The following is a 17,452-nucleotide window of genomic DNA, read 5'->3' on the forward strand; positions in this document are numbered from 1 at the left end:
ACATCGGTTTGGCGTTGTTTGTGTATCTCTTTGTTTTTGAAATTATTTCAATAGGATAGTAGCAAAGATTTTTGCACTGATATCGATAAGGCTGATACTGTAATAATTACTGCAATAGTGTTTCTTGCAAGATGGCATCACTTCAATCTTGAGGGAGTTTTTCAGTTTTCCAGACATTGATGAAGATTGGATAGAGGAACCAAGAGGTTTGAGGAATTGTACGTAAAATCAGGAACAATCAATAGGAAGGGAACAAGTTGGCCCGGCACCACCTACCTCTGGAAGAGAGAGACTCCTCAGCTCCAAGACAGGTTGCTCAAAACAATTTAGTTTCAACACATTGAGTGCTGAACAGTTTGATGGAATCACTTCATGTTAGATACAAAAAGTCTCAGTTCTCGCTAAGAAGAATAAAGTTTCACGTGAAGACAACATGTGGGGAAAACTGTAATTTACCTGAATAGCATAGGCTTCGTGCTTTTTTTTTTTACTTCTAAGAAAAAAAAAAGTTAAAATGCCAATGTTGGATTTATATATGTGACGGTCATGCAAATTTACATGTGAGACATGCAAATTAGAGGCGAGGGAGTTTGTTGAACGGGCATAAAAGAGGAAGAAAAAAGGAACCGGGGTGAGTGCAAAGACAGCGTGTGAGGAGAATGCGTGGCAAAACGAAACTATTGAAATTGAATCAGAAAAGACAGAACAACAAATTTGACTCAGTTCAAATACTGTAGACAACAACACCTCAAAGTCCGGGCTTCTGTAAAGAAAGACGAAGAAGGAAAACCCACATCTCACAAATTCTTTACTTTGTTACAGATATAATCGCCTCAAAACTCCACTGATCTTTGCACTCAATAACAACACCGCCTTGTAGTAAACTACACTCCATCTGCCAAGTGGTCTCCTGCCATCTAGTTTATGCCAGCGAACGCCAACCAATCTTCATGTGGCCAAGTTCACTTCTCATAAATACTTGTAGCTACAAGATCGGGTTTCCCATAAGACCGACTCACCGTAATGGGGGCGTTTTTTTCTTCAGATCAATTACTGCCCTGCACACCAGACACAAACGAACCCTCTTACTTCATTAGTCTCACTTTCATGCACACAAGAATTTAAAAAAATTTTAGATGAAAGACCATCTTTTCTGATCACCTTACTATTTTTCAGTTTTTTAATGGTATCCAGGATTTCATCAGCACAGTCATAAACTGCAAAAAGAACAGCTTGAATCTGAGGGGGTTTGACTAGAATGGTTATGCAGTAAGACAAAATGATCATTCCAATGTTAGAGGTGCTTATCAAAATTTCCCTGATCAAAGATTACTTCATTGCTGCCTCTGAATGGTTTCATGGTTGATCAAAGAATACTCTACAGCATTCTACTGATGAGACTTGCTTCATGTTTTCGGCAATTTTCTATCAGTAAATGTTGCAATCATATCTTGCATAGTGGAAGGTTTGTGATGCAGTTGGCGGAAGTCATCAGAGCTGGAACATTGAGTTTCTTTTGTTTTTATTTTGCCATTAATCATATTAGAAATACCAGAGAGCCGCTAACTTATACTCAAAAGATAGCTGGCAAGGAAAGCTCCAATCCATTTTACACTAGTGTTTGAAAACCATCAGTTCAGAACCTCGTTTTTTTTCCAGTTGAAATGAATGGCCCTTTCCTTGAAGAAATCCCCTCATTTTGATATGCTCATAGGTCTGACTTTAATTCCAAATCTATAAGATGTTAAGGTTGCTGGAAAAATGATTGGATTATTTTGCTGTTCCAGAAAGTACCTACCTCCTGATACAATCATCTACCTATAAGAGTCAGATACATCCTAAGAAGGAGTACTGCTGCCACATCTGGGGAGGTGTTTCTGTTCAGAATACTTTTTCTTACAGTGCATACGTTCAAAATTGACCTCGCAATCTAGTGGAGAATAGTCCCTCCTGTTTTCTATAGCCCCTTTCTCAAAGAAAAGGTGTTGTTAGGCTTTCCCTCTTCTATCATTGTTTCTGTAATGAGGCGAAATGTAAACAAAAGAGGACAAAGGCCGTGGTTTGTACGTTAAGCGCCAGAAGCTTTATTGTCGGCAGATGTCTTCGTACAGAGCTGTGTGTGCTTCGCATGCAGTTTCGTATTTAGTTGTAGCCGTAGCTACGTACTTCATAACATCCCCCTTATTCAATAATGTTTTATTGGTTTTTTATTACCCATTGCAGTCTGAGCTTATGTGTGTTTTTGTTTATTACTTTTAAATGTGTTGTGTTTTGCTGATATTTGTGTGTTTGTGTATTCATTTTAAATGTGTTCTGTCTCTTGTGTTTTGTTCATGTTTTGTGTGTGTTTGTTGTCTAGTGTATAGTCTCTTAGTCGAGTAGGGAGTTTGACAACACGACTAGACCTGCGAGGTTGTTTGTCATGTGTTGACAGTTGTTGCAGCACTGGTTTCGTCTGGTCAGCATTATCTTCTGCTGCTTGCGGTATGGGAACATGATTAGGTATGATGGGTGTATTGGTTGAGCGGGTGGTTGGTTGGCGAATGTGTATTTGGTTTCTTCTGTAGATTTTCCCATTTACTTGGACTCCGTAGCTGCGTGGTGCTTCTTTGCTAGTGATGATGCCAGGTTTCCAATCGCTGTGAGAGATCTGCAGGTGACATTTTACTCTAACAGACTGTCCAATAGTGAGGTCCGGCAGAGGTTTAGTGTGTCTAGCATAGTATTTTTTTGCTACCTGTCTTTTATTTATGAGCGCTTGCTGTGTATTTGCTTGCACTTGTGGTATGTAGTCTGTGGGTTTGCAAGGTAGCATGGAGCGAGTGCGCCTTGAAAAGAACCTTTGTGCCGGTGAACTATGCATGCCAGGTGTGATAGCATTGCGCCATTCAAGTATGGCTTGCCAGAAGTCTTTCCTTTCTTTTGTTGACTTTTTTATGATTCCTTTCATCAGCTTCACTGCCGCATCAGCCCGTCCATTTGATTGGTTGAGGGTTGGAGGTTATGTGCCTGATGTCCCATCACTGTGTGAATTTGTGAAACTCGCTGCTTATATAGTTGGTAGCATTGTCAGTTATCATGGTAGCTGGTGTGTGCCAAACATAGGTTCGATCACCCTAACAAGGGAGTTTCTGCTTAGATCAGGGAGTTAGCCAACTTCCACAAAGTCTGAAAATATGTCCACCACTACTACAAAGTGTTTGCCGTTTATATCAAAACAGTCACTAGCAACAGACTGCCAAGGGTGAACTGGTATCGGGTGGGTCATCAAAGGTTGCTTTTGTTGTTGTGGTTGTGTTAGTTGGCAAATTTCACACCTTTGAACAGCTTCTGTGATCTCCGCATGCATTCGTGGCCAGAACATTATATCCCGGGCTGTGTTTAGTGTGTATTGAATGCCAAGATGGGATCTATGTGCTCTGGCGATCATGTCGGGTCTAAGCTTTGTCGGTATGATGAGGCGTGTGCCTCGATATGCCAGGCCATTTTCAGAGGACAGTTCGTCGCGGTATGGCCAGTATTCCCTGATGTTGAGTGGGCTGTCGTTTTTGTCCTCTGGCCACCCGTTTTTTGTGACTTCGATTAATGTCCTTAATGTTGCGTCACAGTTAGTTTCCTCTTGTATCTGTGAGAGGCGGTGGTCAGTGACAAAGTGGTCGTCTTCCATATTGATGTTTTCTAACTCTTCTGCGAGTTCCTATTCTTGCAGATGAAATATGGTAAGGTTCTCTTCCATTGTGGCTGGGGCAGTAGGTGGCGATGCTCGAGATAGTGTGTCACTAATGTACATTTGGGGTCCTGGTTTGTATCTCACATCTAGAGAGTATTTTTGGAGCCTTAATCGCATTCGCTGGAGTCGCTTTGGGCTCACATGAATAGGTTTTGCCAATATTGTCTCTAGGGGTTTGTGGTCGGAGAGTACTTTGACTTTCTCTTTGCCAAGGATGTATTGTTCAAATCGTTCTGCTGCGAAAACGATAGCAAGGCACTCTTTCTCTATCTGGGCATAGTTTCGCTCAGTTTTTGTGAGTGCCCGGGATGCATATGCTATTGGGTGTCCATCTTGTGTTAAGACTGCCCCAAGGTCAACTTTTGAACTGTCACATTCAAGTGAGACCTCCTTGCTCACATCATAGTAGTGAAGAACAGGGGCTTTGGTGATAAGCTGTTTGATCTGCGTGAATGCTGTTTCATGTTGTCGTAGCCAGTCAAACACAGATTCCTTGTCAAGAAGGTGTCGCAGGGGTTCACATACTGTGCTGAGTTGGGGGGCAAATGCGAGGTACTTTACAACTCCCAGCAATCGTTGAACACCTTGAATATCTGTAGGGCGTTGCATCTCTGATACTGTCGTGACTTTGTCTGGATCGGGTGCTAGCCCTTGTGCGCTGGAGATATGTCCCATGTAACTGACAGAAGATTTTTTAAAAGTGAGCTTGTCCGGATTCAGCTTTATTCCCACTTTGCGGCACCTTTCCAGGAGTGCTGTAAAGGCAGCATCGTGACTTTTGTCCGCTTCCGCATCACTGTCACCAGACCCGTAGATTATGGTGTCATCTGCGATAACTTCGGTATTTTCAAGTCCTTCAAAGCAGTGGTCGAGTCGTCGCTGCCATTCTTCGGGGGCTGAGCTGATTCCGAATGGCATACGATGGTATTCTGCCAAATGGGGTCCAGCAGGTTGTCAAGTAGGAAGATGATTCATCTAAAACAACCTGAAGAAAGCCATCTTTAGCGTCAACAACAGAAAACAATCTGGCCTTCTTCCTTTTAGTTGCAATTTCCTCAACAGTGTTGGGTAATGGTTGCGCCTGATTGCCTTGTTTAGGTGGTATGGATCAATGCATATCCACAGTTTGTTTGGCTTTCGGACGACAACCAGGTTGTTGATCCATGGGGTTGGTTCTGTGAACCAGGCTATTACTCCTTGATCAACCAATTCATTGAGTTTTCTTTCTAATTCTGTTTTCAGTGGCAGAGGAACCCTGCAGGGATTATTTTGTATAGGCTTGACGTTTTGGTTGATTTCGATTTTGTATTCGCCTGGTAGTTTCCCCAGGCCAGAGAAAACGTCTTCATATTTTCTGAGGATATCTTCTTTAGTAATTGTCCTTGTCTCCTTTACTTCACTCAGTTGTTGCACACATTTTGTTATTAAAAGCTATCAGCCTCAGAGCTGAGCTAGCCTGTCCGGAAAGTAGTGAAGGTGAGTTGCCGTCCACCACTTGAAAGTTGACTTTTTTTCTTATGCCATTTATCTCACAATGAAGTATTACTGAGCCCAAGGATTGCAGTATGGAATTGTTGTACAGCCTTAATCTTGTGTGAGAAGGCTGTAGTGGTGTTTTTTTGAGATGTTTATAGTCAGCAAGGGCCAAGGTGCTGCAGCTTGATCCTGTGTCAATTTGGAATCTACACGTGGTCTTTGCACTGTCTCCTGGGATGGATAGACAAATGTCTGCGTGGTACTGTTTGTGGTCTGACAGAGACCCCAGAACATAAATACTTTCGTCACTGCTGGGCACTTCTGTTTTGACATAGTGCACTTTTGCAGTTCGTTGCGTCATGGGTTTGTTTGGCCGTTGTGGTGGGGTGGGCTGTGTCTGTGATTGGCATACCCTGGCAATGTGATTGCGCTTTAGGCAGATCGCACACGTTAGTCCATAGGCCTGACATTTCCCTTTGTCGTGACTCTGTCCACAGAATTTGCAGTCCTTTATAAATTCGTGTCTTTTTTTTGTCAGCTTTTATGAAGTGGATGTTCTCTATTGATTTGTTAAGTTTGCCGAGCTGTTGTTCAGCCTGTTCAGTGCTTCGGCAAATATCTATTGTCCGGTCTAAGGTAAGTTCAGATTCGCTAAGAATTATTATTGCTGGTACCTATCACAATTCGGTCACGCAGTAATTCATCCTCAAGCGCATCGTACTTGCAGGTTTTAACTAGGTTTCTTAATTTATTTAAGTAACTGTCAAATTTTTCGTCCTGTTCCTGTGTGCAGGAATTAAACGTATACCGTTGGTATATGGTGTTTTGTTTAGGCTCAAAGTAGTCTGTGAGCCTTTCCAAAATATTTTTTGTACTCGCTTGTTCCTCTTCCGATATTGGCAGATTTTTATATATCTGTAAGCATTCTTTACCGATAACAGAAAGCAGAGTTCCTACCTGTATTTTTGCTGCTTTTTTTTCAATTTCCGTTGCAGCTGCATAATTTTCCCAGGTTAATTTGAAGAGGGCCCAGTTCTCTCGTAAATCGCCGTCCATTTCCATTTTCACTGGTGGTGGAATTGCATATGCCATGTTGTAGCCGACGAATGTATAAAAATGACCGAATCCACGTGGTTGATAAATTCCATGCCAGGATATGTAAACATAAAGTCCGAGTTAAAATATGTACGTTTTGCTGAACGATTATAATTATCCACAATGTTTACGTTGTTCCGGAAAGAAGAAAAAATTAAATCCCACTTCGTTACACCATATAATGAGGCGAAATGTAAACAAAAGAGGACAAAGGCCGTGGTTTGTATGTTAAGCGCCAGAAGCTTTATTATTGGCAGATGTCTTCGTACAGAGTTGTGTGTGCTTCGCACGCAGTTTCGTATTTAGTTGTAGCCGTAGCTACGTACTTCATAACAGTTTCTATGGAACATGCCGGTTTCTCCTTATAATACATCAAAAGCAAGAACTTGTTGTCTACCACGGATTGTAAAGAACTTTTCATTTGTGTGCTTCACATCAAATTGAATTTCCATGAACAGAGTTTTTTCCAAAAATTTTCCATCCATAGAGAATGTTGCCATAAGATGGAACTGATGTATTAATTATACATATAATCTACATTCCATGCTTTGTTTATGGTTTGTTAAGACAAATTATTAATAAATTTAAATCTTGTTAACCAGGTTTTTTATCACCTTTTATTAATGATGAACAAGACTCGGGTATCTTTTTATCAGCTAATTGTAGATACAATCAATTTGTTTAGCGTTGATGGTGCAACTGTTTGGTGAAAATTTAAAATGCTAAATTAAAAAAATATATATTTTAGCAATTTTTTTTTCACAATTTGAAATTATTGGTTTTGAAAATGAAAGTAAAAAAATGCAAACTTTAACAATATGAGTTTATGATGATTAATAGAGAGTAACAGCATTGAGCAATGTTGGAATCATAAGTTGCAACAAAATGGTGGCTGAAATAAGACACCTGTTATTTAATTTGGGGGAAAAAACAAGGTTATGGGCTAGCCATCATTAAATAATTATGAAATAGATGTGAAGAAAACTTTTATTCATCATTGTTATTGTTATGTTAGTAGTCATCTTACACCAGTGGGAGTTGCTTCCCTTCGTTTAACATGTTTAATATAAACACTCTCCCAGTGTGAATAAAACAAGATTCAGCCATCTTGGTCTCAACCAATATGCTTTGTCTTGTCTTATTTTCCCAATAAAAGTACAACAAAACATGGTGTCAGAACAAGGGATTTATGAACAAACATGAACAAAATATAGGGTAGGAGTCAAACTAAGTATCAAGCCCAAAAGCCATACAAAAAAAAAAGTAAATAAATAAAATTCCATAAAAAAAAAACAATATGATCAGCTATGTGAGCTCACCAACACCTTTTCGGTTTGATCAACTCAAGTTATGGGAAAGATGGATCCAATGCTTCCGCTGTTACCAGGCAGTGTCTAGACTTGATGAGAAACCTTTGTCAGGTAGATACTTTACTATATTGCATGGGTGACAAAGCTGAAGATATTTTCGCCACATTTAAGCTTTCACCCGAGGAAGCCCAAAACTTTGATATAGTGGTATCAAAGTTTAATGACCACTTCAAATATAGTTTATGAGCGGGCTAAATTCAATCAGAGATGTCAAGAGGAAGGTGAGTCTGTTGATTCTTTTATCACAAATCTCCACACACTGGTTAAAAACTGCAATTTTAGGGAGCTGCACAAGGAATTAATTCATGAGAGAATTGTAGTTAGATGCAAATTATTAATAAATGTGAATCTTGTTAACCAGGTTTTTATCATCTTTTATTAATGAGGAGCTATCACTGAGTTTGCAACTGATTCCAGACCTCATCTTAGACGGGGGATGGGGGGGGGCATCAGATGTGCACAACAGAATGAGACAATAAATGTCTCCTGCGATCACCAGAATACAAGGTAGTGAAGACTCAGCTGATAATAATATTGCCTTCCATTCTGTTAGTCACAACAGAATTTGCAGACAAGGTCAGATCAAATACAAAGCTAAACCCAGATGAGTATCTCACCAAAGGGATCAACAGAAGAGAGTGCACAACAGTATGAACCAGATGCTGGATGCCACCACTGTGGTAACAAGATCTACCATCAGAGACGTGTATACCCCGCCATTTCAGTCACCTGCCGCAATTATGATATGATAGGTCACTATGCCCAGTGTAAACAGTTTACATGAAGTTAAACATGACTTGGACGACAGTGAAAGTGACCAAAATGCATACCTTGGTGTCCTGACAATATCAGAAATCAGGTTGAGTAAACTTTAGCGAACATCACCTTCAATGGAGTACTGCTACAATTCAAGTTGGACTCTGCGGCAGGTGCAACCGCAATCTCTGAAGAGATCTACAAATTAAGGAGAGACCTACCAACCCTCTTAAACACTCACAAAACCCTGTATGGTTTGAGACGTATTCCACTCAAAGTGACTGAAATGATCACTACATCAGTATCCACACCACAACGTGTACCACTACCCTTGATGAAGAAAACGCATGGAAAAGGTGGGGGTCATAAGCAAGATTGACAACCCCACTGAATGGTGTTCTCCCATGGAGGTAGTACCCAGAGCAGATTAGAATATGTGCAGATCTCACAAAGCTCATAAAATGCAAACTCCACATGCTACCCACGGTTAGCCACTCTCTGGCCCAGTTAGGGGCATTGAAAATCATGAGTAAATTGGACGCCAACAGTGGATATTGATAGATTCCACTTTCACCAGAATCCCGTGCACTGACAATCTTCATCAGTCCATTTGGATGGCACCAATTCAACCACCTCCCATTTCATTTTATTGGCCAATGAGATCTACCAGAGGTGTATGTCACAAGTACTAGAAAATGAAATTGAAGCAATATGCATACAAGATATGATAGTATATGGCAAAAACCAACAAGAACATGATGTCCAACTAAAAAGCACATTAAAAAAATACAGGCACTAGCTCAACCCGGAAAATGGGATTTATCCAAATCATTATTGAAATTTCTCAGGCACGTACTCAGTGCTGATGGCCTGTGACCAGATCTGGAAAGACTCACTGGTGTCTTCAAATGTCCAACACTAATGAACATGACAGAAACCCGCCAGTTCTTAGGGATGGTGAACCAATTGGCAAAATACATCCCAAACCTGGCAGACAGTAAGGGACTTATTAAGCCAAAAATACATGTTTGGGATACTGTACAACAGGACGCATTCAGCTCCATCAAGAAAGCATTGTGCTCAGCATCTGCACTATGTCTGTATAACCCATCAAATGAGACTCTGGTTTCTACTAATGTTTCATCTAACGGGCCGGAAACAGTGCTATTACAATGACAGGATGACATGAAATTGCACCCCATTGCCTACACTTCACTAGCTATATTAGAGATTGAAACTTGTTATGCTCAAATAGAAAAGGAAGCCCTAGCGATAACATGGGCTTGTAAATGCTTTTCTGACTACCTTGTTGGACTACATTTAACAGTTGAGACAAACTACTGGTGCCACTACTAGGCAGCAAGGACCTTGGTGAACTACTGGCAAGGATACAGAGATTTCAGATATGGTTGATGAAGTATGGATATGCAATCCGCTATGTCTCCGGTAAGGAATTATATACAGCTGATGCTCTGTCAAGAGTGGTACTCATCAATGGCCTCACTAAACAAGACAGGAACCTAGAAGCAACAGTATTTGTCCACACAATGATGAAATTCTTACCTGCCACTGAAAAACAGAATTGGAAGAAGCCACCAAAACTGACAAAACCAGCAACTACATATCACATAGTAAGAAACGGCTAGTTGACCCTGTTCCAGCACCAATGAAACCCTATTGGGCTTACTGCAGCAGCATCATGTGTGAGAATGGACTACTGATATATAGCATACGGATCATAATCCCGTCACTGCTGAGACCGACCGTAATTGCCAAAATCCACTCTGGTCATCAAGGAATTACTAGGTGCAGACAAAGAGTTCGCCAATCCATATGGTGGCCAGGACTATTTTATCAAATCAAAAGGCTGTAGAAAACTGCCCAAAATGTACTGAACTAAAATACCAACCATCTCTACCCTTCATAACAACTGATCTTCTGACACGACCATGGCACACTCCAACCTCTGATCTATTTGAATTGAAAGGCAACAGCTATGTCATAGTCATCGACTACTTCTCTTGATATGCAGAGATCATCCTGCTCACATCAATAACCTCCAGAGCCATAATACAGAGCCACAAAGCTATTTTTGCCAAACATGGAGTTCCTGTCATTTTAAGAACAGTCTTAGGAAGTCAATATACCTCAAAAGACTTTGCCAAATTTGCAGTCAACTGGGGATTTCAGTACATTACAAATAGCCCTCATTACTCTCAAAGCAACGGAGCAGCAGATGCCTGTGTAAAAACAATAAAAGGATTGTTAAAAAAAGCAAAAGACCCATATCTTTCTTTGCTTGCACACAGAGCAAAACCAATGAAATGATTTAGTCCCAGTGAGCTGTTAATGGGCCGTCACCTGAGGACAAATGTCCCAATTCATCCAAGTCTACTAAATCCCAGATGGCCTGATCTTGAGGGCTTGGGCAGAAGGAAAAGAACCAAAAGACCCAACAACGACTCACACACTGCTTATCACATAAAGCTAAAGAGCTACAACCACTCGAAAATGGCACACCAGAATGAGTCAGAAACTCCAATTTTCCAAACCAGGCAGACATCATTGTTGGAACAACATCTACACCATGTTACAATATTCTACAGACCAAAGATGAAGGGACAATAATCCAACACAATTGAAGACACATCATACCCAAACCACTCAAAATTGAGGCTCACAAATCATAAGTCATCCACCAAGGGAGGATACTGTGAGAACAGCATGTCTAACTCTGACCTCTCAAGATTATACAAGAAGAAGATTTGGGCGTCAGTCAAGACTACCTATCAAGCTGGATCTCTAAAAAAAACAAACAAAAAAAAAAACAGATGAATAAATAAATAAAAATGGTAATAATAAATTAGTTTAATAATTAAAAAAGAAAAAAAGAAGGGATACCATAGCTTGAACACTGAAGAATGCTATAGACTATTAAATAAAAGGAGAGATGTTATGTTAGCAGTCATCCTATACCAGTGGGAGTTGCCTTCCTTTGTTCAATATGTTTAATGTAAACTCTCGCGAAGTGTGAATAAAATGAGACTTGGCAGTCAGTAGGTACGGGCAAAATGAATGCCGATGCTCAAAATGTATAAACATTTTGACCCCCCCACTTTACCAAAAATCAGAAAATCAACCAATTTTAATGAAATTTTCAGTATTTATCAAATAATGATTGCGGAATATAATGAACTAATTATTTTTATTTAAATCTTAGTGGAAATGTATTATTTTGTTTGAACAAAAAATACCTTTACTAAAGTTATGGTTTTCAGTAGTAAATAAAAAATGCAAGAATTTATTTTTGCTTTTTTATATAAATAAAGCATCGTAATTTGTAACAATAAAATAAAAATAAAATAATTTTTACAGCAACATTACGAAAAAAGCCACTGAAGTCCGTATTAAATCAATATAACTCGAAGAAAAATTAATTTCTCAAACTACCAATATTATCATTGAATTAAACATTGTTTATTTAATATTTTCACACAAAAAAGTTATAATTGCAAAAATTATTTCCTACTTTTTTTACGTTTACACTTTTAACGTAATCTTTACATGTAAAATACTTATATTTCCATTGCACGCATGAATGTATAATTATCAACGTAAAATAATGTTCATATAATCTTCGAAAGTAAAGTAAAAAAAATTAAATTGAAAAACAGGAACATAGAAAAATAATTTAATTAAAAAATGGCAAAAATTATACGAACGTTCCATGTCGGTAAGTACGGATGCGCAGAGTTGAAAAAACCAAAAAACAGTCTGTTTTGCCCACCCTCCTCCTCTTTTCAACTACCTGCCTGTGTGTGTGTTTTTTTTTTTAATTACATTTTCACCCCAAACAAGGCTCATTGCCACTTTGGTGTAGGGGGCTACTATCAGGGGCAACAACTACTGGGGTACTATGTTGGGATTTGGGCAGCAAGATGTCGGTTCACGTTACACTTGAACTTCTGCATGTCAGTACAGTTGGGGAAGCAGGGACCTGGAATGGAATTCCAGAGTCTAGTGGTTCTGGGGAAGAAACTACTGGAGTAGAAAGATCTTTTACATCTAGGGATCTCTACTGTGTGGGGGTGGGATTTAGCTGCCTGTCGGGTTTGTCGAGGGTGTCTACGTCGTGGGGGCACAAGTGTCTGCAGTTCGCCAGAGCATTCACGATTAAAATACTTGTAGAACAGGCAGAGGGATGCAACATTTCATCGATGGGACAGAGGCTGCAGCTTAGATGCCAGTTCAGGGCCTATCAGATTGGCGACTCTCTTTTGAACCTTGACTAGGAGCGAGAGACTAGTAGCAGATGCACCAGCCCAAATGTGACAGCAATACTCCATACATGAGGGAATGGTGGCCTTATAGAGGTACAGGATACTTTCAGGCATTAGTAGTTTTCTAGCATGGTAGAGAGAGCCTACCTTCTTCACAGCGGCCCTGACAATATTTTCAATGTAAGTGTTCCAACTCATGTTTCCTGTGAACGTTAGGCCAAGCAGTTTGAAAGATGTACTCTCAGATAAAGAGTCACTGGCCATTGCTATTGGTGGCAGAGAAGGTTTCTTGTAATTATTGAAGGAAACCAGTTTAGTCTTGGCAGCATTGAATGTGACCATCCATTTTTGTCCCCATTCCACTACAGATTAGAGGTCATCCTCTAGTGTTTTTGCCATTTCTTTAGATATGTGTTCATTTGTTTTCTTATTATGCCTGTCATAGAGTGTGGTGTCATCAGCATATATACCCATCTCAGAGGCAATTTTGTCGGGGAGGTCATTAATGAATATTAGGAACAATAGAGGTCCAACGATAGACCCTTGAGGCACTCCCGCATTTATATCATATTGTTTAGATGTACGACCGTCGAGGACAACCTGGATTTTTCTTTTTATCTAAGAAGGATTTAATTATGTTAAGTATTCTACCAGTGATACCGTATGATCATAATGTTTATGAATTTTCATAAACATTATGAATTTTCATAAACAATTTTCATAAACATTATGATAAATTTTAACGTAAGTCTGTATTTTTTAGTGTGTAATTTTCTCAATGATTATAAATTGTAATTCTGTATTAATATTAATAATGGTACTATTATTTTTTTACAAAAAATAAATTGTCAGTAATGAATTTAATATACTTTTCTGCATTTTTAAATGAAGGAAGGAGGGTCTGCAACTCAAAAAAAAAAAAAAAAAAAAAAAAAAGAGAAAAATCGCTCGGTATTCCAGAATAATGTTGAATAGACATAAACTATATCTAATTTGTCCTTCCATACATATTTGAATATTGCCACCAAAGTTTTTTTGGATACGATAAACAAGTCTCGTTCCAACCAGTGATACATTTTTGGATAATTATTACGTTTTTAGCAAAAGTTAAGTACATTTATTGTATTAATTCATTATCTTAAGACTTTAACTTAATACTTGGAAATAATTCCAGAAAACTTATATTTTCTGTAATGTTACATTTATTAGTAGTTCCACAAATAAGAAGTTGAAAAAGCAAATATTTTTTTGTTTTAGTTAGAAAATAAATCTTAATTAAATTTGTTTTAATTTTAAGAAAATCAGTTGGTTAAAAAAAGCTGTGGATAAAACTTCGTTATTGATTTTATCATTTGTAAAAAAACTTGATTTTCATAAAGAAAATAATTGATTTACTGTTTTGTTATATTTTAAACAAAAATATCTTTTGCTGAAACTTATTTGTTTTGTTATTTGTTTCATTGGACAAAAATCTTATTTGTAAAAAGAATATAATCAAAGTAAAATCTTAGTAATCAAAATGTAAACGTGATTTTTGTCATAATGAATTTTTACGTGAAATCTAGGGTTTTTCAGATTTGAGACAAAATTATTCCATGTATTTTTTATTTCATACACTTTTTTCTTTGAGAAATTAACTTTAAATTATAATCTTTCAAATACAATAAAAAAGTACTCGAAAATTAAAAAAATTATTATGATTAACCGGCATTAAAAACCATGCCCCCCTATGGAAGTAGCCATTAAATTGGCCGTACCTAGAAGTCAGCCACCTTGATCTCAACTGATATGCTTCATCTTGTTTTATTTTCCTGATAAAAATACAACAAAACAGTTACAATGCAAACGATAGGCCCATAGGTTCAAGTTGTTCACTTTGTGTGCTAGACTGGAAGTATGGAAAAAGTTATTTTAATGTACATATTAGAACAAAATACCCAAGGAAGCAGTAAATGCAGAATCGATCAACAGCTTCAAGAACAATTTGGACAAATATGTGAAGATAGCAACTCACACCAAACAGTACTGTTCTTTCCTGTTTTTCAGTTCACTCTGATCTTTAGTAAGGAAAAGACTGGAATTAGGTAAACAAAATAAATTTTTATGGTCAATGGATAACTATAGTTTATTGATAATAAGTAGATTTTATTACATACCTTATGTTTTTCAAATCTTTTTGACTTGTTCATCTTGAACGGAAGAGAAGCTGAAAATATTGCAATGTATCCTCCTTGACTTTGGGCCAGAAAATGATTTTCACTCGGATGATGACGGAGACGTGAGCAGGTATATTTTTCCTGTTTGAAATAAAAATGTTAGTAAAATTGACTGCTAAATAAATGTTGGTAATATTAAGCACTTTTTATGTACAGAGCTGTACTGTCTTAATTTGCTGTTTACATACTAGAAAAATGTGACCTGTTGTGTCATCATTAAACTTGAGCTAAATTACTTTAAACGAAAAAAAAAAAACAAAAAAAACATAAGATTGTAAATATAAAAACTAGTTGATCTGTGTCCAGGTGCAGCCCCGGAAAGTAGATAAACTCAAAAAATTACATGAAAATTGAACGATCTGTAATGAACACAGACTCCACAATAATCCCTAGAAATTTCTGTAATTCTCTGTAATGTTACATTTATTAGTAATAGTAGTTCCACAAATAAGAAGTTAAAAAAGCAAATATTATTTTGTTTTAGTTAGGAAATAAATCTTAATTAAATTTGTTTTAATTTTAACAAAATCAGTTGGTTAAAAAAAAGCTGTGGATAAAACTTTGTTATTGATTTTATCATTTGTAAAAAAACTTGAAAGAAAATAATCGATTTACTGTTTTGCTATATTTTAAACAAAAAAAGAAATCTTTTGCTGAAACTTATTTGTTTTGTTATTTGTTTCATTGGAAAAAAAACAATCTTATTTGTAAAAAGAATATAATCAAAGTAAAATCTTAGTAATCAAAGTAGTTTTTTGTTAGAGTTTATTCAGAACCTAATTGTAGGTTTTGTGGTTTGTTTTATTAACGCAAAACTAACTACTTATTAACTAATTTTTAAAAATAAAATCGATTTATTTGTTGTTAGAACTGGTCAATTTATTAGTTTTTAGAACTGGTTGTTTAAAAAAGAAGCTGACAATTATAGTTAGTCATATGTTATGTTGTTTTTTATCAAAAAGAAAAAAAAAACAATTGTCATATCTGATATTGAAAATTACTTAATCTAATTAATTTTTTGTTATAGTGTAAACAGAAGTGGTCCTTTAAAACAGAAACGATCACTGAAACTTAGTTGTTGGTTTTGTGAATTTTTTAGAAGACAAAGAAAAAACAAACTTATTACATGTTTTAAAAAATAACTTACTTAGGATGTGGCTAGGTGTCAGGCTAACATGTTATTTTGAATGCGATTTGAGCCATTCAGTAATTTATTCTGATATTCTGAAGAGTAATGAATGGTGAGATAGCACTGCTAAAATGGAACTATTCTCATATTCCATTATTCCTTGATTACATTCAGGAACACAGGTACTATGTAATTGGAAGTTAGAGCGTGTTTGTTGGTTATAAAATCTAGTAATATGTAGAAAATAGTATGGGTTTCAAAATTAATTAATAAGTGGTGGCCTAATAAATTGTATAATATATTCCTATGAAAGAATTCACCTGATGATCATAAGTTTTGTGGGAAAACTTAATTCAAAGGAAGTAAAGTTGGCAGAGAAAGTGTTTGCTTATTTTCCTATTATTGATAAAGTTGCACAGAAAAAGCGACATATATATATATATATATATATATATATATATATACACACACACTAGCTGTACCCTGCCACGCATTGCAGTGGTTTAATTTGGTGTAATAGAAAAATTTAATAAAAAGAGAAAATGCATGTTTCTTATATTAGTACAGCAATCCACTGCAAAAAGTGAAAAAGAAGGCGAAAATGAAAAAAAATGGTACTCTTGCAGAATTTGATCTGGATCCTCGGGAGTTTCTTTCAATCATTCATGGTTGGGACTTGACCAACAATCAGTGGATGAAGCCAAACGTAGCAAAAATGTTGAAAAGCTAAATGTTTTTTTTTTTGTTGTTGTTTTACAAAAATGTGAGTTAGCAATTAATATTTGGTTGATGGTGGGGGAAGGGGGGGGTTACTATATACAGATTCGAAAAAGTTGTCCAAAAACAAATAAATGAAAGCAAAGGTAAGGTAAGTTACGTTTCTACCTAATTGGATAATTGTTTAGTTTTTTTATGTAATGTAAAATGTTTAATCGGCTCAAAAAACAGAAATGGTCGCGGACTCTATTGAATACGTTAAGTTTGGGAAAGTAAGTTAAAAACTAAAAACTATACAAAACAGTGTCTGAAACTCACTGAATATGTTACAATGACATAGGCTGGCATAATCGGTGGGTTTCTAACAGTATTTTGTATAGTTTTTTTAGTTTTAACTCACTTTCTCTAACTTAAAGTAATCAACAGTGTCCACCACCATTTGTAGCTTTCAAATACCCCGATAAACACTGTTTTTCGAGCCGACTAAACGTTACATTAAATGAAAAGGGTTTGCATTACTAAACAGAGATACAAAGAAGTTGTCAAAAAATAAATATATAACAAATAAATGTTATCAAAGGCAAGAAAAGTAAATGTTCTGGATAAGATTTTAGTGTTTTTATGTAATGTATAATCGGTTCAAAAACATTCAATGTTTATCGGTATATCTGAAAAATACAAAT

The 17,452-nt window shown here is 36.9% G+C and overlaps 1 protein-coding gene across 11 annotated transcripts in view; it reads right to left on the reverse strand.

Annotated features, from left to right (window-relative positions):
- Positions 1 to 17,452, reverse strand: part of LOC145242427 (WD repeat-containing protein 25-like) — a 357,383-nt gene that overhangs the window by 39,830 nt on the left and 300,101 nt on the right. For all 11 annotated transcript variants that reach the window (XR_013862730.1, XM_080105483.1, XM_080105482.1 and 8 more), the window contains one exon: positions 14,864 to 15,004. Coding sequence is in view for 10 of the 11 variants with exons in the window: in XM_080105483.1 (XP_079961609.1) it covers positions 14,864 to 15,004 (141 nt within the window). In the remaining variant the exon portion in view is untranslated. The remainder of the gene's footprint in view (positions 1 to 14,863; positions 15,005 to 17,452) is intronic.

This window comes from Euprymna scolopes, chromosome 21, assembly GCF_053919585.1.
Source record: "Euprymna scolopes isolate OS-2025 chromosome 21, ASM5391958v1, whole genome shotgun sequence".
Taxonomy (NCBI): Eukaryota; Metazoa; Mollusca; class Cephalopoda; order Sepiida; family Sepiolidae; genus Euprymna; species Euprymna scolopes.